Here is a 26,156-nt window from a genome sequence, read left to right as displayed (position 1 = left end):
TCTGGCTACAGAGCAGCCAGTGGCACGGAAACTGCACTCCTGAACACCTGTGAAGAGTTGCTCTCAAATCTCGATTCCAACTCTCCTACCATTCTTATCCTTCTTGACCTTTCCTCTGCCACCCTTATAAATCAGCTCTGTGATACCCTTGGCATCATGGACCTGGCACTGGACTGGTTGGCCTCCTTCTTCTCTGACCGACCATCCCAGTTTCAACGGGGCCCTTTTCTCTCCTCCACCACACTCCACCTGCGGCGTCCCTCAGGGCTCTATCCTCCCGCTGTGGCTCTTGAACCTTTACCTTGCCCCTCTAGCCCATTTGATCTCCGCCTACTCTCCTCACTTCAAGTGTTTTTTATGCGGACGACACTCAGCCCTCCTTCAAGCTTCCCTCGCCTGCCTCCTCTTCTTCCTCTCTCATTGCGACTGATTGCCATTCAGGAGTGGTGTGCTGCTAACCATCTCTGCCTTAATGCCAGTAAGACTGAGATCCTTCTCATTGGGGCCCAAGCTCCCTCGTTCCCTCCTACTCTCCTGCCCCCCTCCATGGGACTCCTGCTCTCACCCTCTTGTGAGGCAAAAAACCTCTGCTAATTCATTCTGACCGAAATGCTTGTGTATGTTTCCCATCGGCGGGCTATCAAAACGCAGACACCTAGGACAATCGTGGTGCTCTTATTAAATCTGTATATACATTTTAACAGGCAATAACATTTATAGTGTTTGTATTCCTTATTCTAGCAATACTATTGAACGCTCTACAGCCTATCGATTTACTTGATGATGCCTTCAGTCAAGTAGAGCCTTTTATGTATTACTTTTTATAAGTATGTGCACACATGTCTCTGTTTTTAATTTTACAATTCCAAAACCAAGCTAGATGTCAAGTGTATTTTCCTTTGTGCAAGTGCAAAGTGCAAACTCTTACAGTTTGAAGACTAGGCACGTGATTGCTGGAAACGCGTGGACCCCTCCTCATTAGTCCTGGGCTCCATTGTACGGCTATGCTGCATGTCAACATGCGTCATACACAAGCGAAGTAATCATTTAACACTAGGCATGAGCGTTCGATCCCTTCTCTCGTGTGCAAAGCGCCCGAGGAACATTTAGCTATCCTAGGTACCCCAGCTTTACCCAACAGAAAACGGAGGATAGCGCAGGGGCGACATGCTGGTCGACATGCTGGTCTTGGAAGCAAGACCACACAGAGCAACATAGGTTCGGATCCCGGATCCGCGCTTAGGAGCTGAACTCTGGTCTAGTATGAGGCGCGTTATAAAATAACAATTAAATAAATTAATAAATAGTAACGGTAGACCAAGCATCTGTCCCTGATGCCAATCGCGGACCTATTAGAGGGTGGACGGTGTATGAGTGCCTAGAAAACGTGGTCGTTGAGCGGTTGTTTCACCCCAAACAACCTCGATTGAGCAGGCACATCTGTGAAAGTCCTTCAGTGACATAGTAATCGGTATCAAGATTATTGTCCTCCCGTGGGGACTTCGTTTATTGACCTCGCGTGGATGAAGGATGGCGTTGGCCCCACCAGGGTATCAGACCCATGTCACGAGGCTGCCATACCTGATGCTCCCAAGGCGACTTGAACTAACCACTGTTGCAGAAGTAACCCAATTTCTCCAAAGAGGCCTGATGCACAAGGCGCATGAACCCCAAGATCTTGGTAGTATTGAAAAAGGGGAGAATTATCTTCACATGTCTATGCGTATTTCACATGCATCCATGCTCATCTTTTCTAGGTCCGGCTAGAAGGGAGGTATAAGCCCCTCCTCCCCGGGGACTCTGGTGTCAATCAGTTACTCCATGATGCAGAAAGGGTGTGTCATTGGCACATTGTATTTTCCATTCCACTCTGTCCATCTCCTACTTTCCCATCCCCTCAGGGGTCCTCCTACACCAGAAAACAGGCAACCATTCCCAGAGCCCCATGGGAGCCTGAACCCCCTAGCAGGGCCCTACAAAATAGGATTAAAGTATTGGGGGAATTTTGTTTAGGAGTTTGCTTGAGCCTTTAGAGTTTAGACCTAGAAAGCATAGAATGTATCTGAGCCTCAGAAACAAAAACAAAAATGCTTATTAAGACAATTGAGATCAGGGCTGCACCCCATGATTAATTATTGTAATAACCCACAGCGGCGCCATTGGAAATGGTATATATATATATATATATATTTACAGAGAACGGGGGGGGCGGTTCTAAAGAAGAACACCATTCTATAGCCAGGAGGGGGTCTGCCCTCTTCTGAAGGACCCTCGATTTTATTCAAAACGTGTGATTACTTGTTTAAGAAGAATGCACCTGTACAAACATATACGTGCTCAGTGGGTGAAGTGAGTTCTTAAAACAGCACTTTAACACAAGTAAAACAATACCTTGGGTCGTGCAGGGTCTGCTATGTCCCTGCAGGGTTGATGGCAATGTTGTCATTTAAAAAATAAATTAAAAAAAAACAACAGTGCCTGTTAGGAATAGGAAAAAAAAATCTAACGGGGTCTGTGTAGGTTAGGGTCCTGCCTTCCTCTGCAGAATAGTGTATTATTCCTGATGGTTAGCCGATGCTATTCTTTGATTTGGGGCCTGCACCACACACTTAGGGTTCCATGTGTCAGTATCGCCGCAAAAATATTGCCATACACGAATGGCGCCGGTTTTTTGCTGCGATATTAACCCATGGAAGGTGCGGGGGGCATCCCTGCAACCCCCATATTTTTTTTAAAGGGAGCGGGGGACTCCCGCGCAACGCGCGCTCCCATTTACCCCATAAATTATCCCCACTAATATATGGCCTATGCCCGTTTCCCACTACCATACATAAGGCGCTATTATCGGTGGGGATAATATTACGTGATACCACACTTGGCTAAAGACAAGGGGCCGGTACCAGCCCTAGCTATTTTTCTGTGTTCGGTTCTGCGCCCCTTGATTTCTTTCCTTTCAGCCTCTTCCTTTAATGTCCTTTCCCTGTGATTGAAAGAAGGGAAGGGAAAATAGATGGAAAGCGAGGAACATGTTGGCACAGAATGCGGGCCAGTGGCCAGGTCCGCACTGTGACATCTCTGGCTCTTCTGCCACCACATGCCACCTCAGTGGGGGTGCGATTGTCGGCACGTGTGTGCCTCATGTGGGCAACATTCTGCAAAAGTAAACATGTGCCAGACAAAAGCAGCAACATATAAATGTCATGTGGCACGGTGCAAAGTTTGCAAAGCTTGACATTGTTCACTGGCCACATAAGAGTTATGCAAAAAGAGTTCAAGTGATCGGAGCCGCAGTCACTTGCAGTGCAGTCTAGCGAGATGGCAACGGGACAGCGTGAATAAAATAAATAAATAAACACATACATTACCACAGTGGGAGGCCTGGCAGCAGCCCGGCCCAGGGGGACCTTTGGGAGACTGTCCCAGCTAAACCCACTGGAGCCAAGAAGAAGCTTGTTGGGTAGCATTAAGATATGCAGTAGCACATTTTGGGCCAGATATACTAAAGCATTTTACAATGGCGCAATACCATTGAAAAACGTTTGGTAAATCAGACCCTTGATTTAAACAGCATTCATTTATAAAGCACTTGCTGACACAGTTATGAGATTTCAAGGCACTGTGCAAAATGTTACCATAAACCAAAATAATGGTAATTTTTTTTTTCTTTAGAAATGGATATGTGGCTGGGCGATTACCTACTAAGCTAACATTCGGACTCGTTTTTTTAAAATTGTATTTAAATAAAGGAGCTTAGAAAATGTTTAATGCATTCATAAAACTCGCAATTTGCTCCAAATTAAATCACGTGTAACAATCACGTGCAGGTAAAAACTCATCCTCGTTGCCAGACAGCATCTTCGCCCTGGTTACTGTTGGCAGGGCCTCTACCTTTAGAAAGGCGACCCGCATGCCACCGTCAGAGCTGCTCTTTTGCTGAAAGACGCTTTCCACCAAGACCCAGCTGTATGTGTCCTCTGCTGGAACGCTCTCGCTTTTCCCATTATTCCCCTCAGATGTTACCACTCGGCTCAGGGGGAAGTGTGCGTTTGGTACATTTCCAGAAAGAGACCATTGTGTGTGTCTGATTTTCCCCCAAGAGACACCGCGTTTGCAAATATACTCTGTGAAAAATGAAATATATCAACAACGTTTCTTTCATAGTAGTTTACTTTTATAATTAAATATTAGGATTTTATCTCGGACAAAAGACCAACATGTCAAGGGTTAAAAAGAAAATAGAACATTCTATGCTTAAGACGCTGCCCATTGTATGGTGCCTCCTTGTTCACGTTTATCCACTGTTTCAATCCCAAATGCATTAGTAGTGTGCTGGCGTACCACAGCAAGACCATGGCACCCTGGGCCCTAGGTCAAAGACTGTGTACTCATAGTAACATTTTCACAGGAGAAATATTCTATTTACTTTGCAAACCTCATGCTTTCACCCCATGAACGCTATGCTGTCTTATGAACCTTTTTTTATAGCACTCTGTTGTTTCTAAGCTAGGTGCGTGCTTTATAAATCCCATAGATCCTGTGTTTTCCACTTTCTAAATTAGCTCATTGGGTGCTCGTGGAAGCATCTTGCTTAGGGTTTCTTAAATGGTGGCCTAGTCATAATGGTAATGGCGTGTTATTTATATAGCGCTTTCGCCTAAGTGCTTTGACTACAAAGACTGAGTTGGTCTTGCCGGGATTGGAACCTGCAGATAAAACACAGATCTCACCAACGAGCGCTGAACCCACTGAGCTATCTTACCAGCCTTAGTATTTGCTTGCTGTAGAGGCAGTCCTGCTTATTTCACCGATCAGTAATTGTGATGCGGTGAGCACGCTCCAGTCCTGAAACCATGGTGTTCCTCCTTGCAGCATCATAGCAGACGCTGACTTGACGTTTTAGTGGGAATGCTGATAATGTTGTAATTTATGATGTGTGTGCTTTTTCAAACGCCTCCTGTTCTTTTCTCATCTTCAGATATCTGCGGTTGTGAGCGTTCCATTTTGGCAATGGTTTCTGCAACGATTTGGAAAGAAAATGGCCGCCTTCGGAATTTCGGTAAATCTGTACTTTTGCCTGCCCCTAATCGAATTCACAAAGATATGCCCCGGATCAAATGAGGAGATGGCTGTGAGCACGGAGCCGCACCTGCTGCTTTACACCCGATTCGCGAAGCCCCAAACTGGGGTCAGTCTGGCTATGCCCGGAATGTCTCTAAGATGCCCTGGAGCACATTTCTGTGAATCTCGTTTACCACCCCGAGCAGCTTAAAGATTCTCCAGGTGCCTACAGACTGGACCCCGATTTAGGCTTAATGAATTGGGCATAATGCAGCAGGTGCTGGGATCCCCTCATTTGCCTCAATACAAATATTTTTGGAAAAGGCCCTCACTGCATAATTCTCTTAATGACAGAGAATCGAGGAACGTGGTTTAGTGTAGCACTGTGTGGTTGTATCCAGTACCATCCTTACAGGGGAAAGTCCATGTGCTCAGCACTGTAACAGCCGGGGGAGGATAGGGGTGGAGGGTGGGGTTGATTGAGAACCAAAAGATGCCCTGGAAATAAATCTCCAGAGTTCCCTATAGGCCAGCCCAGCCCTGATCCTTGCAGCCCATATATGGCCGGCGGTTCTGACTCTTGGATACATGACTAGGGATGTTTAATTGCACCTGGTAATCACCATTGGGCAGTAATGTGGCTTCTTCTTGCTTTCAAAGAAACTCCAACCTTACTTTTGTGATCAGACGGACTTCAACTGATGTCGTTCTGCCACCACAACACTTTTTCTATGCTTTCCTGTGGATACCCAAAATGCTCTTAGAATAGGGGTGCTTTTTAAGCACCTCATATTGGTAGTTGGCTGATTATATCGCCCTATACATGGGTGTGGAGTATGCTTGTGGCTGCTGTATTTTTTAATTTTAGCTTCACCTGGTGCCCAGCCTATTTTATCGTTTCAGTAGCCAATGGGGTACAAATTAATTTCTTAAAATCCTAATGTCAGCCATTTTGTTTCAGACAACCACGAGGCAGGCCCTAAATACCCATGGTATACACAAGAGCTCACTCTGAGCCCAGTCCTGCATTCTCTGTAGTGATTTGCACTAGTTTAGATGGCCCCATTCCCCATAGAGTGACTATCGGTAGGCAAACCATGTGATGGACATGAGTGTTTGGTGGTTTTTAGAGCTAGTCCGATTGTCTGGCCAACAAATCCTTTGATTCTCTGCCTGCTTTGTGATTGGAGGGCTGGATGAGGCCTGCCTAGGAGTGAATGTGTATATATCTGTGGGACATACTGTGCATTCCTCAAGTCTGCTGATTCCTACCTGAACTGCTGGAGGATTTGCCACTAGGATAGGATGCTTAATCTCTAGGGTCACGCTGGGCCATACAGGGCAGACTCTATACCCTTTGACTTTAGTGTCTTCCTTTGACAGCTATACATCATTCCTGAGATGTTCCTCATCCTCCCCTTGGTCCTCCTTTCTGTATGGATTACATGTCCTGTGTTGGGACTGTTTCTTATCTGTTTTAGAGTCGTCTTCCTGTGATAACCTTCAGGATCTGAACCTTGAGGCAATAAGCCCACCTCTGCTCTTCTTCTAGGCCATGTTGGGTCACCTCCATTGTTGCTCCTGTTTTCTGCTGGCTGGCTGCCCCATTTTGGCATTCATGCCATTTTGATCCATTACTCCAGGCTTCCAGATCTCCTTGGTGCCTTCTGCATCATTGCTTCAGCTCCTGACTCGTGAGTCATCTTGATGGGAAGGCAAATTCCTCGGTCTTTGTGTCATCCTGGATGTCACTGGACTGGAGTACAAGTGCCTTGATACCAGTGTGGAAACAGAGAAATCGATATGAGGCTGGGAAGCCCAAAGGAAACACACCAACACAGGTTACAAAGAACATACAAAGTGCTTTATTCAAAAGCTACAACAATTACCAAAAAAGTCAATTGACAAACGGATAGCTATTCGGCCCTCAGAGTAACAGAACGAACTATCAACGGTAGTTCGCCGTGTTAGTGTGAGAGACCGTACATTGGGATACTCAGGTTTTTATACTTTTTATCCAGCTCTGGCCAACCCCCTCGCGGGTTAACCATTCCTAGAACCAGGCCTAGAGTTTGTTGCCAGGTCGATCCTATAATGTATGCATTTAGATCAGTTTCGCTGATACAGTTGTTCATTTACACATAGGTCAGGGATAGGACAAGGTCTCAGTTCGCGACCCCAACAAGTGGCCTGCAGGCATATTACTTATTCATGTGTGCAGAGGTCACAAAGGCCAGAATCCCACTCGAAATGTCATTCGGCCTCCATTTTGATGTTCAGGGTGACTTCCACACTACAAGAGAACCTAAAATGGCGGCTAAATCCAAGATGGCGATCCGCGGAATCTATTTACACAATGTTTTTAGACACCTTGGCGTAGGCCAACACACATTCAAACAATGCTATAGGAGGTATAATATTATTTCGATTCCGACAGACCCTCCTTTTGGCCTATGCCAAGTGCTAAACATTATTCCTAATACTTTTGAAAATATCTCCATGTGCTATCATCCATAGATTCCGCATCATTGTCTGTAATGTCTGTAGCCATAAGGTCGTTCATAAAAACCTCTTGTAACATGAATTCTTTAGATGCTGTATCTGGGGCATATATTTTATGCTCTATTGCGCTCACTGCTTGAGCACAACACCCCCCTATCATTCCACACATACTTGGGAGGCATTGAAACAGCAACAAAGGAATAACAGAATCCCTAAAATAACCATAATAACGGAAAGCACCTTCCAACCCCAAGATCGCAAAGAATCCCAGAACCAAGTACTAAGGTTCCAGTCTCCTACAGGGATATGGACTTCAGAACTGAGAGTATGCAAGTTCTGAATTGCTTTAAAAATTGTTGGTGAGGAGTCTGGTACGAAAACACAACAAGCGGACCCCAGTAATTTGCATACTCCACCTCGTTCTGCCAAAATGACATCTAATGCCATCCGATTTTGAAGTGCTACCAATCTTATTGCCTTTTGCTCTAAGGTCATATTGTAGAGTATGTCCGTGGTCCGGTTGATCGTTCTCTCCAGTACCCTTGCTAATCCCCTAATATTCTCTGAGTTTGTTATTTGTCCCCAAAAGGGCACAACTGATTTCGCTATGTCCCCCAATACTTGCCCAGGGGTATCTCCGTTGTCGTCTCGCCGCGGGCGAGCCTTAGAAATCTCTAATGTACTTGCTACAAATACCCCGGGTAACAATATTCCTAAATAACAGGTTCCCTGCCAATCCTTGGGTAACCAGGGAAATGCTAAACTACCACAAACAAAATAGTCCTACAGCAGCAGTTGCAAAAATAACAATAATCATTATCAAAACACAACAGTACGTTTTCGGGGCCCAGGCACATTGTTCATTGTTCGATTTGGTCACCCCCTTATTTACAAGTCCAGTTCGGGGAGCAGCGGTGAAGGTGGCAGGCATCGTAGTTTCTCAATCGACGGCCCCAATGTTCGTTGCTGGCGACACTACGGTCGCGCGATTTCTTAGTCCTGCCCAACCCTAGCCAGCAGAATCCCTTTTTGTTCAACAAAACTTTCTCATAACAAGACAATTTTCCAATCACTTCCTTTTTCCAGATGCACGAAACTAGTGCCGTAGTTCTATTTCCTTGGTCGAAGGTTGTACCTGATGGTACCCAAAATTGTCTGGTCCGGAAGCAAAGTATCGTCACTTCCTGAGGGAAGCGACGTGTCGGAGGCGACGGAAGTCGCAGAACTCGAAACAGTGTTTTCCGGAAGTGATTTTTCAAAAGAGTGCGGAGATGAAATGGACTGTTCCCCAAGCTCCACAGGCTCAGAGAACTTCTCCGACGCACTCACAGCGCTGCTTGCTACTCCAAGATCAGAGACTGTAGCATCAGCGAGGGGTTCTGCTTCTTCTGTAACGTGTGGCGTCGGGTGAGGAAGTTTCTTGACATGCGTCGCGTGAATCCAGTTCTTCTTTCCAGCCACCCGCACTGCTGTCCTGGTGACCAATAACACCTGATGGGGTCCCCGCCAGTGAGGCGCGAGACAGGAAGACCTCTCGTAGGCCTTCACTAAGACCCAACTTCCGGGCTGTATATCGTGTCCTGGGCCCGCGAATTGTACAGGTAAAGCTGAGTAAACCTGGTGATAAATGAAATACAGGTTTTTAGTTAATTGGTTACAGTAGTCTACAAGTAATACATTTTCCACCTCTCTCAGGGCTTTAGGTTTCGGGAGACCCCAAATGTTAGCAGGTCTCCCCATCACTACTTCAAATGGAGAAAGCCCAGTTCTAGTCTGAGGTGTAGTACGCATAGCTAATAACACAATAGGTAAGGCATCTGGCCATTTTAGTTTGGTATCAGCACATGTTTTTGCAAGTTTATTATTTAAAATACCATTGTGTCTTTCCACCAACCCAGCGCTTTGAGGATGTCTAGCTGAATGAAATCGTTTCTCAATACATAGGGCTGCACATATTTGCAAAATTACTGCTGCGATAAAGTGAGGACCATTATCCGACCAGATTATCCTCGGGAGCCCAAATCGAGGAAAGAATTCTTTTACCATAATCTTTGCAGTGGTCATGGCGGTAGCATCTTTGACGGGGAAAGCCTCGACCCATTTACTGAAGGCACAAATAATTACAAGAACATATTTTAGATTATTACATCGCACCATCTCAATAAAATCAAAGTGAATAACCTCAAAGGGGACAGAAGGGGGCCCAAAACTTCCCCTTGGAGTCACTGTCCCCTTACCCACATTGTGCTGCAGGCAGATCATACAGTTCTGGACGTGCCTCTTTGCAGTGTCCAGAATCTTGTCATTTACCCAAACTTGTTCTAACATTTTCGTAATCTGCTGGGCACACACATGCGTAGGACCGTGTGCCATCGTAAACATTGCCAATACATAAGAATCAGGAAGCAACCATTTCCCTTCGGATGTATCCACCCAACACCCTTCGTCATCCAGTTTCCCCATTCCTTCAGCCCACCTTTTAGATTCTTCTATTGTGGCATCAGTTTGAATATCTCGCACAGACCCAATACCTTCATCCATTATGCAAGCATCTCTCATTTCCCTCGAAGCATACATGTCCGTGCTAAGGTCTGTGGCCGTTTGTCTGGCTATCAAATCCGCAAAAGCGTTCCCTTTGCCCACATCATCTATAACTTTCCGATGTGCTGCACATTTTATAATCGCTAACTGTTTAGGGAGTGAGAGCGCCGAGAGTAATTGCACTATCAAGGGGCCATGCTGGATCTTGGTCCCATGTGAGGTCAGGAACCCTCTTTCCGACCAAAGCTTTCCAAAGTTGTGAGCCACCCCAAATGCGTACTGACTATCAGTATATATATTTACTCTATGCCCTTGGGAAAGTTCACAAGCTCGTGTCAACGCTATAATCTCTGCGGCCTGCGCGGAGTTATGCGAAATTCTCTTAGTTTCGACAACTTTGCTCAATGTAGTGACTGCATAAGCAGCTGTAGATGTACCATTCGAAAGTTTGAAGCAGGAGCCATCACAAAACAGCTCCCCTTCTGCAATATCCAAAGGAGTATCTATGAGATCTATCCTGCCCTTCGTTTCTTGCTCAGTGGTATACAGGCAGTCATGTAATTCTTCGTCACCGCAAACAGTATTTTGCGGGAAAGGTAAGAGTTCAGCCGGATTAAGAACACACCTCTTAATTTGAATATGCGGGGCAAACAGAATTAGTTCATACCTTGTTAGCCGCGCAGAGGTGAGGTGTTGCGTTTGGGTTTTGTTCAATAGAATATCAAAAGAGTGAGGTACCATCAAAATCAAATCATGGCCTAGGACCATTTCCTCACTCTGTTTTACAGACGCGGCAGCAGCAGCAACAGCGCGCAAACATCTTGGCAAAGCGCATGCGACAGGATCAAGGGCGGAGGAGTAGTAGCCGCACGGCCTATTCTTCCCTTCGTGTTCCTGTGTTAACACAGCCAAAGCACATCCATCACATTCATGCACAAACAACACAAAGGCCTTGTCATAATTTGGAGTACCCAGAAACAGTGCCGAACATAGCGCGGTTTTGAGAAGCTCAAATGATCGTTGATGTTCCGATTCCCATGGCAGTGGCAGAGAAATGCCCTTCTTCGTCAAAGCCAACATCGGTTTTATCACTAGTGCGAAATTCGGGATCCACAACCTACAGTAAGAAGCCATACCTATCAGGGCTCTGACTTCCTTCTGTGTATTTGGAACAGACATGCCAGAAATGTGTTTTATTCTTTCAGGTGTCAATCTTCTCCCCTCCTTTGACAGGAGGTAGCCTAAATAGGCAACCTCCTGACAACAATATTGAAATTTTTTAAGCGAAGCTTTGTGACCATTTTTAGCTAGATGAACAAGCAACACAACAGTGCCTTCTTTACAGGCACTCTCAGAGTCTGCAGCCAAAAGCAAATCGTCAACATATTGAAGCAGCGTGCAAGTAGGTGGCAATTCAAGGGTGTCGAGCTGCTCTTTCAAGGCTCTACTATAAATGCTGGGACTTTCAGTATACCCTTGGGGTGCCCTTGTAAATGTAAATGAGCGTCCCCCCAAGGTGAACGCAAACAGATATCTGCTTTCTTTATGTATAGGAATACTAAAGAAGGTGTTTTTCAGATCCACAACGCTAAAGTGCGTAGCCGTAGCAGGGATCATTGTCAATATCGTCGTCACATCAGGCACAATAGGAAATTGTGGGGCAACCACTCTGTTAATAGCACGGAGATCGATTATGAACTGGTATGGAATTGCATTGTCGCCTTTCTTAAATACAGGCAAGATCGGACTGTTACATAAACTACCTGTAATCTCCTCGAACACCCCACGATGCACAAAATCGGAGACAATGCATTTCAAAGCACGTTCGCCTTCTACTGATATTTTATACTGCGGGATGCGTGGCAGTTTCACTCCATGTTTCAGAACTATTTTAACGGGCTCAATCTGTAACACTCCGACATCATTGTCATCCACTGCCCACAAACATTCCGGGACAATGCTAAACCCGGGAGGTAAAGGTCGAATCAGAAACTGAGAATTAGGAAGTTGCTGTGGTGAAACCGTCAGCCGTACTCCATCCGAAGAGCAATGAATTACTGCGTTCAATTTCTTTAACAAATTCAACCCCAGCAAATTCTCTCCACAGTTTGAAGTGAGAAGAAAAGGACAATGGTCCGTAAAGGGACCCAAAGAAACGGATACCGGTGCAGAAACCGGACAGACAGTTGGTATACCAGAAAACCCTACAGAAACATTTGTTTGCCCTGACAGTGGAATGTTTGGAACCCGAGAATGATCAATGGAGCAATTCTGTGCTCCAGTATCAATCAAAAACTGGTGTTTCCTATTCCCTACTAATAATTCAACGTAGGGGCCTTTCTGATTAACGGGAATAGGCGAAGGTTCCAAACCCTGCTTCGGGCAATCCTAATGGAACAGAGCCTCGTCAGAAGGAAGCTCTTCAGAAAGGTAGGCAGCAGAAGGGTGATCAAATATGTTTCTCGAGTCCATACTCGAGGTCTGATTTTCCTGTGAAAAAGGTTGCTGAGAATCTTGTAAAAGCTGACCTCTGTCAGGGCCCCCTGCTCCAGGGCGGCCCCTAGGTCGTCTACCCATACCCCCAAACGCACTGTTTGACCTCTGGCGAAGGACAGGGCACTGTGCTCGCCAATGACCTTTCTGGCGGCAATAAGCACATTGATTAATATTCACAGGACTCAAAGGAGCATTTCCTTTTGGAACGTACTGACCTATAGTCTGTGTCGTACCTCCTCTGGGGTTTCTAACAATTTGCTGCAATAATACTTTGGTTTTCAAATCTCCCTTTCTCTTTTTGATTTTCTCCTTCTCATTATTAACACGGTTCTCATAATACTGAGCCATGTGCAAAACCTCAGATTGAGATTTTGCCTGCCAAGCGCTCTCAGAGGACATAATCTGTGACTGGATGTCAGGTAACAATCCACGTACAAATGTGTCCACGAACAACCTTTTCCCCGACTCTGTACCTAAATCCTGTCCACTGAAGTAAAAAAAATACCTGCTCGAATCTATTAAAAAATTCGGTGGCGCCTTCAGTTTTCCCTTGGACACAGGCCGTAAGCTTGTCCCAAATAATCCTTTTCTCTGGAATTATAGTTTTTAGTTTAGTGACAATTCTATCAGGTAAAGTAAGTATTACCTGTGGTGGTTTCTCACCAGCTGGTCTTTCCCCATCAATTCTAATCATATTAACCCACGTATCTCCCAACCCCGGCACATCGTCTATTGTCCGAACCTGTTTCCATACATCTACCGGTAGGAGTACAGGAAATAACAAGTCAATGTCACTCAAGGTGAACACAGAGGACTGTAAAACGGACTCTATTTCTTTGTAAAACCCCGTTGGGTTTTTCCTAATATCGGGAACTGATTGTCTAATTGTGTTCACTTCCTGTCGTGAAAACGGGACGTGAACAAATTGCGATACATAATGTGCAGGGATATCCACAGCGGGGGCACCAGCCCCAGCGTTGGCGGGGATCTCAACTTTTGGGACAAAGGTCGGAGGAACCTCTCTCATAGGCAACTGAGATATAGGTACCTCCGGCCGCTTACTAAGCAATAGAGCCAGGTCGAGCGCTAAGGCAGCTGTAGAAGTGTCGGGCGAAAAAGCCCTTTTACAAATCCCCAATAATTCTATAGGGCAGCTAACCCTTTTTCTTACACATTCTTCTTGCAGGTGCTGTACCATCACCTGAATTACCTTTCTTTGCATTTCTACTGTATACTGACTATATGTGTCATATACTTCGTTTGGCGGTATCGATGAATCCGAGATCCATCGAACCGCATCTTTAGTACAAATTCGTACTTCCTCAGGTGCCGATCTACGGCACGGAAGGAACCGTGTCTGTACATATATTCTATCATCTTCGTCGTCCTCATCTCGCGACTTTTCAAAATTTCCTAAACTCAAACAATTTTTCAACGTGCCCATATACCTTCTGCTCCGTATCCCTTGAAAGTGCCAAAGCATTCAGATCTCTCACCCCTTGTGGAAGATCTGAATTTTGTAATCTACCCCACATCACACACAAATGAGTCCCCAAACCTTAGATAAAAACATTTTTCTCGGGAAAACTATTCAAATTAGATAACGTGGAAAAAACATTAACTTGATCACCTTTCTCCATGCAATGCTTAGCCCATGCAAACAATTCCTGTTTCTTATCTGCAGAAACAGTACTACGAGTCACAATCTTTGATCCTGCACCTGGATCGACTTCAGTCAATACGGGGCCACTCGGAAGCGGAGGTATAGGTAAATTTAATAAAGGTGCAACTATCGGTACAAAAGGAAGGGGCGGCGCGATAGGCGGAGGAACAACAACCAAAGGACTAGAAACAATAGGCTGTACAGGGGGAACAGGAATAACAACAGGAGCGACAACAGGAACGGGCAGAGCGCCCAAAATAGGGGCATACGGAGGTGGCGCTGAAGCATCAGGCCTGCGTTCATTTAATAACTTCTCAATAAATTCCTCAGAAACATGGAAATCTTTAGAGGGGTACATTTTCTGGATTCCGAGTGAAAGGGCTCTATCCATATTTTTAACTGATTCTGACCGCTTTTCTTTATCATATAATAATGCTTTTTCGGCGTTCGTTTTATGACGACGTGCATGTTTATCCCTACTTTTAAGCTGCTGTAATGCTTCTTTCATCCAATTCTGTAACACATCAAAGGCTGCTGGTCTGGCCTTTTTCTTTAACAAGATCGATTGTAAGTATTCAATACGGGGGATCTCAAAACTACCGTTGATTGGCCACTGAAATTCGGAGGCATGTCTGGTCTGTCTGTGCCAAATATCATTAAATACTATACTTTCAATGCCATACTTACAGTACATAGTACACGCCGGCGACTCCTCCTGTGGTGCCGGGCGGCTAAATTCCAAGGATTGTCGATCGCTGCGGAACAGAGCCCTAAAGCAGCTAGACAATTTCCCAGGCATTTCACAAAAAATTGGTGTTACCTGGTTCAATAATTGTGTCTGCAGATACAATACGCCAAATTCAAATTTTTCAGGGTTAAATTAAGAGCCGGGTCACGACTGCACCTGACCAAACCTAAGGAGGACCGTACGGTTTACCAAAGAACTTACCTAACAAATTTTACCTTGTGTTTGGTGGTTTCGGCAAATCTGCCCGCCTCAAAATTGGACCCTCGTCAAGATGCTGTGTCAGACCACACGACTATCGTCCAAGGATCGGATCGTGCAGCGCTGCCGAGGTATCGCGTCTCGATCGGTCGGGCCCGCAGAATCACACCGTCCGATCCCGGTTCGATAGTCTGCGTCAACCTTCAATGATCCGGCATCAATCTTGAGGGTCCCTATTCGGGCGCCAACTGTGGAAACAGAGAAATTGATATGAGGCCGGGAAGTCCAAAGGAAGCACACCAACACAGGTTACAAAGAACATACAAAGTGCTTTATTCAAAAGCTACAACAATTACCAAAAAAGTCAATTGACAAACGGATAGCTATTCGGCCCTCAGAGTAACAGAACGAACTATCAACGGTAGTTCGCCGTGTTAGTGTGAGAGACTGTACATTGGGATACTCAGGTTTTTATACTTTTTATCCAGCTCTGGCCAACCCCCTCGCGGGTTAACCATTCCTAGAACCAGGCCTAGAGTTTGTTGCCAGGTCGATCCCATAATGTATGCATTTCGATCAGTTTCGCTGATACAGTTGTTCATTTACACATAGGTCAGGGATAGGACAAGGTCTCAGGTCGCGACCCCAACAAGTGGCCTGCAGGCATATTACTTATTCATGTGTGCGGAGGTCACAACGGCCAGAATCCCACTCGAAATGTCATTCGGCCTCCATTTTGATGTTCAGGGTGACTTCCACACTACAAGAGAACCTAAAATGGCGGCTAAATCCAAGATGGCGATTTACACAATACATTAAGGTCAAGACCTTGCCGCGGAATCTATTTACCCAATGTTTTTAGACAACTTGGCGTAGGCCAACACACATTCAAACAATGCGATAGGAGGTATAATATTATTTCGATTCCGACACCAGATCCTGTAACTTGCCCTGTAAAAGAAGTTTTTCAATCATTGGATTGTTTTGCTTTTCCTGAGCCAAGTCATCTGACGCTGGCACCGTCGATACGTGCCCCTGGGCCCTAGGCTAGATAATTCATCGGATTTTCCAGCAGGGGTCCAATCGGTCCTGGGGTGGTGGGATGCTGCAGGTTCCCTCCAAAAATGGTTTGCCACTGACTACCAGTAGCCTGAATCCGCTGCTTCCTTCCTTCTTTTTGCATTTGTTTTTGCATAATTAGTTTAAACATCTTTTAATAGTTTGTTGTTTTCCTTTAAACACTTTATATGATTTCCAAATATAGGACACAAAGGTAACATTCCTTATTTTGTTGGTTTATATTTGTCTATCATGTGTTCTTGAGTTTAAAGTCAGCTTAGTTTCAAGGAGCAAAAACAAAGATTTCGGCAAGAAGAGCATGTTCAACTATTCATCATTCTACTTTGCTGTTTGAATGGAGAAGGCACTTTTGGAACAGATGGTAACTAAATTACTGATTATTACGGCTTTTGTTTAACTCCAAGGTTTCTCAGTGTAGGACAAACAATCCACTTTAGCAGCTTCAAGATTCTTATCTACGTTGACATCATGGAAACAGTACAAAGTTCATTTTGCTCTGCTGGTGCCAAAAACACAAATCTAAACATGGGACAGAAAGCAAGAGGCGATCCAAATGGCAGATAACTCAAAATGGCGGTGTAGTCAGCCTGTTTCAGGTTCATTCAATGCAATTTATAGTGCAATGCGAATGTGCTTAGGCCAATCGTTTACTATCAGGCGGTATTCATGCAAAATATACTTTTACATCTGTAGGTGGCATCTGGAAATTTCAGTATATATGCCCGGCGTCAGCCGAGGGGTCTAGTTTCTTTTGCTAGTTGTTGGAAAAGTTTATATTTGTTTGCTATTTCACCAGTGTAAAACCAGTCCATTTCACTCAGTTTCTTCTGGACTCTGTCCGGGTTTAGGAGAAGATCTTCAGTTGATACACCTAATTCGGTCAGAAAGATTTTACAGGATTGGTGCCAGAGGCCTGCCGCTGCATTTTTCCAATTTGATATTTCGGATTTAATGGTTTCGTAACTCGCCCCAGTCTCCAGAGACTCATATTTCCGAAAGAAGGAAAGTCTTTTCCAGTCGACTGCTGCCTTTAGCGACAACAGAACCAGTTCTCTCCTTATTATATAAATATGAGTAGATTTTGGTAGCACAAGCACTCGTTTCCAAACATTCCTTCTAGCAGGGGCCACAAAGACTCCTCTGTGGAAAACTTTGACTCTGAGCCATTGGTTATGATGGGCACCACCTTTGCTCGATAGAATTCGATTACTGGATGTAATGTATAGTTACAGAATCTTCGTTTTAATATTACAGTCTGGTTTGACAGGGTCCTGGTATTTTCTTTCAGAGCCAGTATGTTAGCTTTATCCAGGGTGTTTGAAGAAATCGGAATTCCTACATATTTAATGTTGGGTACACATTCCAGTTTCCTTGAACCAATGAACCAGCTGAAGGGTAGTGCCTTCTTGTTCTGCTTTCGTAGTTGGATCTTTGTTTTTGCAGAGTTGATTACTAGTTTGTTTCATCTTGTATGGGCTTCTAGACTTGCGAGTTGTCTTTGTAGTCCTATTTGGGTTCTGTCCATCAAGACTAAGTTATCTGCGTAGAGAAGGTGTGAAATTTCCATCCCTCCAATTTTTGGAAGGAACCTTTTACAGGAATTTATAAATTCTGCCAGTTCTGAGAGGAAGAGGTTAAAATGTACGGTACCAGTGGGCAGCCCTGTTTTACACCCCTGCATGTCATGATTTTATCACTGAGGAGACCAGCTGAATTTAGACGAACTCTGATGAAAGTGTCCGTTTGCAGACCACTTATCTGGTCAAGCAGATCTTCTGGACAGTTCCAGTTCCTTAGTTTTTCCCACAGCATGTGTCTCGTGATGCTTTGGAAAAGTCTGCAAATATCAGGAATACGTTCTGGGCTGAGCTTATCGACTTTTTTTTCAAAATCGACATTAGGAACTGTGGAGTAGAAGTTCAGAGGCCCTTAGCAAAGCCAAATTGTAGAGGGTCGTAGTGACCCTGATGATTCGCTGTCCATCTTTTCAGCCACTTTGAGAGATAACGCATTCGGGCAGTAGTTTCCTGGGTCTTCTCTGTCTCCTCTTTCGTAGATCAGAATTACAATAGTGCCCTTCCAGGATGGTGGGGTTTTCTTGGCAGCTCTGATCATCTTTAGAATGGAGTCTATCACCCCGGCCCATTCCTCCTGGTTGCCCTTCAGCTTTTTATTTGAAATTCCATTGGGACCCGGGGCTCTCAAGGGTTTTGTTTTTGAATCAATCATACTAGCTCCATGTAGTTGTAGTTCAGGAGCCAAGATTTATTTCCCTGAGAATGGACGTTAGGTTTTGAATCAGAGAATAAGTTTGTGAAGAAAACGCTCCATTTCCCTTCTGCTACACCATTTATCAGTGATAAGTTACGATTGATGCCTGTCAAGTTGTGTTTTTGTTTTGCTCCAGGGTTCTCAGCATTGTTTGTGCTTCTCTTCTAATAAGATCGTACTTGTTGATTCTAACCCAGTTTTTATAGTTTTTCGTCAGTTTTTCGACTAGCTGCCGCATGCGCCTGGTCTACTTTTTTTAGGCGCCACACTTTCTCAAGGCTGACTTTTTCTTAGCCAATTGGAAGTCAAAGCTATGTCTGTGGAAGATTTGTTTCTCGGTTGGGCCCCAGTTAGGTTTCCGTTGTGCCACCAAGGGAGTTGTGTAGTCTAGGGGGATGTAAATATAATTTCTTCCCAGTCGATCGTCTGAGCCTGAAGAGTTGCGTTCATTTTAGCTACATCAGACTTTCGTAACCTTAGTCTCGAGCCACTTTATTCTAATTCCAAGGGGCAATGGTACAGCTGCCTCAAGCGCGTTTCCTCTGAGTACCAATGAACTGTTAGTCGATTGTGGTCGCTTTGTTCTGTGTATTGTATCTCTAATTCTTTAATTACTCGTATCAGATTTCTGGAAGCAAAGATGTAAGCTATGACTGACAATTGTGGTCCATGGTGCCAGGTGGCATTACACTTCTTCCCCTTTTCAAATGCACCATTAAGAGAGAGTAAATCACAGGATTTCATTAGATAATTCCAGGCTAAGCTCCTTTGGGATGTCGCCTCTGAGGTGTAAAGTTCCTTGTCCCCGTTTTCTTTACGGTCGTCTCAGCCAAAAAGTTTAAATCACTGCAAAGGACAATCAAGGGATTCACCCAACTATGTGTCTTGTCAATTGCTTTCCTTGTGGTTTTTAACATGTTCTCCACATCCTTAGTCTTTCAGTTCCAATATATGGAGATCAGTGTGAGATGTTTATTGGCTGGGGAAGGTGTAGTATGTTTGTTGAGATGATGCTTCATTACAGTTAATTGGATAAAGTGGCCAAAGTTCGTTGAAAACATGGGCTCAAAGATCGAACACGTCTTTATCAGTGTCAGAAGCCCGACTGAGGGGTGGCCATCCCGCTGCACAATTGCTGGTTTGAGGAATGCTGTAAAACCATCTAAGGCCGGGTTCCTAGATAGCCATACCTCTTGCAGGCAGATAAAATCTGCCTCAACCCAATTTGTGGGGCCTTTTTCTGTCAAGTGAACAAATCCTCTCATGTTCCAAGAGACTAAGGTGTGAAGGTTTCTGTTGGTTTCCTTGCCGGGTTGTTGCTAGACGTGGTGTTCTGGCGCCCAGCCATTAGATGTCCTTGTCTGATAGTCTAAGACCGTGCATCAAGAATTACAGTTTTTCAGGTGACAGATCTTCTCCCCGGTTTTGTCCCATCCATCTTAATTTTCAATGTCAATTTTTCTCTTTTATTTATCTGAGTCGGTTGGTCTCCCAACCTGGTACCTTTTAGGAGTCTTTCGGGCCAGGGAGGGGATACCCCGCCTTCTTGTGCTCGCTCGTCCTCTTGCGATGTTACAGTTTTGTTACAGTGGACGGTCCTCCAGAGTTTTGAAGGGAAGCCCTTTTAAGTAGGTCGTCATCCTGGGTGACCGAGTCTCGATTTTCCTGAATGTCCTGAATGTCAAACCCTAGAATTAAGAGTCTTGTAGTGGCCTCCAATAGAAGGCTTTTCACCACAACGAGCATAGGCGTAGCAGGACCAGGTCTGAGCAGTCTTCTGTCAGAAATTCTATTATTTATATGTCGTCCAATGTTATTTGTCTTAGGGGAAGAACACAGTGGCACAGCTTCAGAATGTTGCATCTATTCAAGATACATTCTCGCCGAAGGTCCAAGATTCTCTCAAGCCTTTAGGCAACAAATCAAGTCTCAGGTGTGGTCAAATCGGGCTTTAAGGAGGCCTGGGACAGCCCTTACACTCGAGATATTTGTCAGTCTTTTTTTCTCTTTTGTTCTTTTGATTTAAAGAAACTTGGTGATCTTAGTTTGGTTTTGAGGTAATCATACTGAGACAGCGGTTTCTTTATCCCTCTCCGTTTGGAGTAACCTCGTCTTCCTGCCCATGGGAGGCATTGAGTTCAATTTGTCAGTTGCTCGCTCTGCCTGCTTTTTTAGGTGACATTTTCGTTAGCGTGATTTTTTGATTGTTAATTCCCTCCTTTCCGCTAGTGTCCTAAATTGACTTGCCGGCTTCTCTGCTTTTTCCTGTAACCTCATGGGGCCCACACGTCCCCCCATTTTTAGCAGATTTGTTGGTATTTTGCACGTCAATGAATCCTTCAATCTCCTCGTCTACAGAGTAAATAGACATGTTTGATAGATCACCTCCTCGTCCACTGAGCGTTCACCCACTGTGTCGTCTTCTTGCCAATCCGGTTTTCCAGCCCCACCTGAAGAAGACCCATCCCTTTAGCAGAGAAATTGATAACCTATCTGATAGGGCATCTTCGTCCGGGGTGGTCTTCTGACGCTGACCGTCGGTTCGAACTAGGAAGGCTTCTACGGTTTCAGTTCTCGTTTGTTTGCCCCAGATGCTGGCAAAGTTCAGATCTCGAGGGAGGGGGGGGAGGGCCGCCTGAGTTATTAAGAAGTTTTTGCTGAGTATTAGTGGCCCAAATCCTTCAATAAAGAACATTTTCGAATGCAACATAGCAAGTAGTGTTGTTTGATCTTTCAAGGTGTCATTCAATGCTTCATATAGCTTCATAAATGGAGCCATTGCGATTATTGCAACTGATAATTGGGCAAAGTGGTCTTTTGTTGCTTTGCCAGGTGTTTTGTTTGGGTTGAGACTTGCAGCGTCTCATCGGTACATATGCTTATGTTGGTCTCTGCTGTAATTCGTATAATTAGCTGAGATGGTTGCAGGTAGGTCTTCTCTGCTCAGATGTCCTCTGTCGGGCATCGAGTATATCTCTGAGCAGTCTGGCGTGCTTCCCGGACTTGAGTCTGCTGTTCTTTTCCATGTGGAGATTAATGTCATTTTTGAAAGGTCATCTTGGGGTTCCATTTGCCCTTTCTCTGGGGTTCGCTTTGGGGTTGATCGGGCCTGAAGAGGCAGAGTTAACCCTTTCGGTGAGACCGGCTACATCCTTTGGTGACGACAACTCAGTCAACAGGGTATACTTTATCTGGTGATAAAGATTGATTGTTACCTGTTTCGTTGCAGACCTCACATCTTTTAGTTCAACAAAAGAAGAAGACAAGTCAACATGCAGTCTCTTTTGGGCTGGGGCCTGGCCTTTTGCTGATTGACTGTAAACTATGCTGCTTTCCATGTACTTGCAGTGTCAAAGGATGCTAGCACCTCTAGGATCACTCCATCTGAGGGTTACTCAGCTTCCGCCAGACGTGTTTAGTTAGATTGATTCTGTAATGGTCCACCAAGGGCTTTTCCCTCTTTTTGGTGGAGTGTACGCGACCATTTCCATTTCTTGCCCACGCCGGAGAAGATTTTCGAGAAAAAAGGCATCTCGTTAGGATTCATATTTTTGTTGTTATAAGCCGAGTTAGGGACCCTGCGGTCCAAGAGGCCCTTAAATGATGCATGGACCTTACCCCCGTTGGTCTGGTGACAAAACTGTTAGTAAGGAGCGGAGCTTGGTGTAGACCTTGTAAGATCGATAGAGGAGGAGGAGTCCTCCGCCCCAGGCTCTTTGAAGTCGCGCTTCTAAGGGAACCGGCCCGTGCTGAAGATTCCAATTCCTCACATAGGTCTCTTGTTGCCTCATCATCCTGTTTGGTGTGTTTTCGTGGTATTTTTCGAATGGGAGCTGCTTTCTCCCTTTCCATATTCACCACCGTCACTTGCCTTGTGCCTCCTGGCGCTAGACTGGTGAGTGACTGGACTCACTGCATGACTACGCCCAGGAAGCTCAGCACCTGGTCTCCACACTTATAGTTTGCTAAAGGCACAGCGGTCCTAACAAACACAGCAAGCGAAGCAGCAATATTCTCCAAACATTAGCCGTGGCAGTAGCAGTGACGAGCAGCATATGCAGCCTTTAAGTCCTGTTGAGAACATTTTTAAAGGAGTGCCTGGCGAGTGGCGGGACTCACTGCAGCACTCCATGTAGGTGCTTTGCGCCTGGTCTCCACACTTATGGTTTATTAAAGGGAGAGGGATCCTAACAAACACAGCAAGCGAAGCAGCAAGATTCACCAAACAGTAGCCGTGGCAGTGGCAGTGACGAGCAGCTTTCTTCCTTCTCTGGTCACTGGGTGCTCAAAACTGGGACTGGATCAGTTTAAGAGTGTCTCCTCTGGCGTCCCCTGGTGAAGGTTGCTGCCTTTTCCACACCTGTGGGGTAAAACAAGTTCTTACTTGGCCGTATGCCATATCTGGGTCTGTGACTATTGGATTTCTCCTGTCTACTCCAGTGGGAACCTTTACCAATGCTAAAAACTCCATCAAAGTGACCTTTAAAGGTACCTACATAAACACTGACATTTCTTGGGGTCGCTAAAGTTTTTTTTAGACTGGTATTTTAGCTATTACTTCTGATTTTCTACAGATTTATTTGTATTAAATCACTGCACTCCTACTGTAGAATCGCATCAAGATACAGTTTCTAGCTATGATCACATTGTGTCAATGTGTTTCTAGCAATGCTATGAGACTGTACTGGTAGTTTAAGTCTAGCCCTATTCTGACTTTTGGTGGCCCTTGTGGGCATTGTTGGGAAGGTTCTAATCCCCTTCACTCCCTCTAGGTACTGTATCTAGGTATATGTTCTTCATGTATATTATTGTTACTATTAGTAGAGGTTTTAGGGAGTACAGTGACCGTTCATGTGTTGGCATTGTGTGTCCTGATTATGCCGATGTAATGCATTATTACTATTGTCTGGGGTTTCCCTTTTCGCCCCACCTCCTAAAATAGTGAGTTTCCCACCAGGTAATAGACATATCTTTGCTTCCATGCCATTTCCATGAAGTCATTTCTTTGAAATTTCACTTCGATTGTATTTTTTTAATTTGGGGGGTCTCCTAAATCCCCTTTCCCGAACATTACTGCTCCTTCCCCAAACACCCCCCACCCCGTTTTTTACCCCTTAAGTCACAACTACATGTATTTCCTGGAAGTATTTTTAAAGTAGTTACTTTGAAGTAAATTACTTTGAAGTAATTACTGTTGTGGATACAATAAGAGACCATTGGGGTCATTACGACCTAGGCGGTAAGGGGTTAACGTCGCCGGTAAAGGTGCTGGAGCTGTCAATCCCTTACCGCCCCATTACGAGTCTGCTTGTGGGAACCCGCTAAGGACGCCTGGTTTTACTAGGCGCCTTTAGCGGGTCCCGCGAGCACCCTCCCTATTCCCATTGAGCCCTATGGGGGCTCAAATGGGAATGGGGATGGGTTCCTTGAATGAGGAATTACCGGGCCCTCCAAGGTTGGAATGGCCCGGTAATTCCTCATTCAAGAAACCCGGACCCGGTACCCAGTAAGGGGGTAGCCATGCCGCAAATATCGGCCTGGCTCCCTCCTACCTTGTAATGACCCACCATTTCTTTCGTTTCTAGTGGGAAAGATCTGCCTATAGCCCTTTACTGTTTTCATACATGCAGTGTGTCTAATTCATAGTACATATTTGAACATATATTTTTACTCTGTGTGTAATTGTATAATAAAGTGTATATTTTTAAGCATATCTGTGTGTTGTATTTTCGGCGCAGTAACTATTGGGACTAATTGCCAGCCTGCCTCCTCCCTTGAGTGAAGCCTAACTGCTCTGCAATTGCTGCCATTTACAGAGTTTGGTCTATGTTTTGGTTGGACACCCTGCCATCAGGTTAGATGGTTTTGTATCCCTCACCAGAGGTCTGTAGAAAAACCTCCCTAACACATATGAGCACCAAGCATAGCAGAGAGAGAACTCCCCAACTGAAGTCTGTAGTGTTGCACAAATGTTGAGAGGAATGTCGTGTGGGAGCATTATGGATGTCCATCATTGAGACATCGTGTGCCTCGACTGAAGTTGCCGGTTCTTGGTGGGTTAATTTCCCTTGCACTGGCCCTGTGGCATAAGATTCTATGATGGTGGCTTTGACCCATCTGATGGATGTGGTTGCAGTAGACTTTCTCCTCTTTTCTGAGACTACCAAATGGCACAAGAAGTATTTCTACTGACTGGAAAGAAGCTGTGGGTTACTTGTAGATTAACAAGGGTATGCAGATTCATATCTACTGTTATATCCGGGTTGCTGAGGAACAAAGTTAGTATACATTCTTGATCCATGTGGGCAACCAGAATTCATTGCCATCTTTAGGGGGCTAGAGTTTGTGGGAGCCTAGTATTTCACCTGTGCTAGAGAATGCACCAATGTTATGGCAGACTCTTCAACTTTGTTGTAAAATAAGCCAATCCAAGAGATTTTGTTGTATCGAGTAAGCAGCACACTGAACGCCTTTGGCTTGAATAATACTCTGAACGCCATCAGTTTCTTCTTAAATGGTAGAAGTATTGTGATAATCTTCCACACTTCATCCCAAAAGGGTTTGATACGTGGATACTCAAGAATCCATATGCTTAAAGGTTTCAACAACATTTATACAATGAAAACCTACAGTGGAATCTAGTAACTTGGTGACTTGCAAACAGAGAGGGGTACACACAAAACTCTGCAGTATATAGAATTTGCTTTCTAAAGAGGGGCTTGCCCACGTATTATAGGATTTTATGCCCATACATCCTACCAAATATTTTTCCCTGCATGACCCACAATATCCTCCTCTCAAGTGTGAGCCAAACCTCTCGGCTTCAAGAAGCTGTGATGGTTCTGGAATGTATATGTTAAAGGCACTAAGGAGCCTCTCTTACTGACCAAATCTAACCTGTTTTTAGTTGTAGGAATCCTCAACTTGGTGCTGTATTCACCTAAGATGCCAGAGATGCAATACTTCAGCTGTAGGTATCTCATGAAATTACCGGCAGGTGGAACACATTAATCTCTCAATAATGCAGAGGAGAACAATCTCCCATCTATCATCTGATTGTGTAACTGCTTTATGCCCCTGAAAGCCAATGAATACAAACTTGGGGAAACATCTGTGACCCCAGTCAAGAATATCTACACAGTAATGCTGAAAGTGACCAAATATTGCTATTGCCATCTCCTAAATCTTTATTCAGGGATCGTAAGGTAATTTGTGTTCCCTAAATCTTTATTCAAGCATTGTAAAGTAACTTTTGTCGCTGGTAGTATGGGGTACTTTGCAAAGTTAGAATTGAGCAGATTCGTGGGTATATCCCGTGGAGTCACATTTCTTCTCTTGTTCTAGCTATCTGGTAATATCAGAATGGGAGTTGAAGGGTGTACAGCCAATGGGCACCCTGCCTTGCCAGTACAGCCGCCTGATATTTTGAACGATTTGGAATCCGGAATATTTCACTTCCCTTTCATTCCCTTTCCTTCCATTCTCTCTGTTTCCTTTATTTTCCTTCCCTTCCCTTGCTTTCCCTTTCCATACAAAACAGCATTGCATACCAACTACTTGTTTAGCAATGATATCTGAAACTAAACCCTGATACTAGAA

The 26,156-nt window shown here is 44.7% G+C and overlaps 1 protein-coding gene across 1 annotated transcript in view; it reads left to right on the top strand.

Moving 5' to 3' along the window:
* Nucleotides 1-26,156, top strand: part of MFSD2B (MFSD2 lysolipid transporter B, sphingolipid) — a 599,687-nt gene that overhangs the window by 364,594 nt on the left and 208,937 nt on the right. The window contains exon 10 of the mRNA XM_069605873.1: nt 4,976-5,056. Coding sequence (XP_069461974.1) covers nt 4,976-5,056 — 81 coding nt within the window. The remainder of the gene's footprint in view (nt 1-4,975; nt 5,057-26,156) is intronic.

Source organism: Ambystoma mexicanum, chromosome 4p (genome assembly GCF_040938575.1).
Source record: "Ambystoma mexicanum isolate Mex_15411 chromosome 4p, UKY_AmexF1_1, whole genome shotgun sequence".
NCBI classification, from domain to species: Eukaryota; Metazoa; Chordata; class Amphibia; order Caudata; family Ambystomatidae; genus Ambystoma; species Ambystoma mexicanum.
Note: the sequence above shows the minus strand (reverse complement) of the source record. Positions and strands in the feature narration are given on the sequence as shown.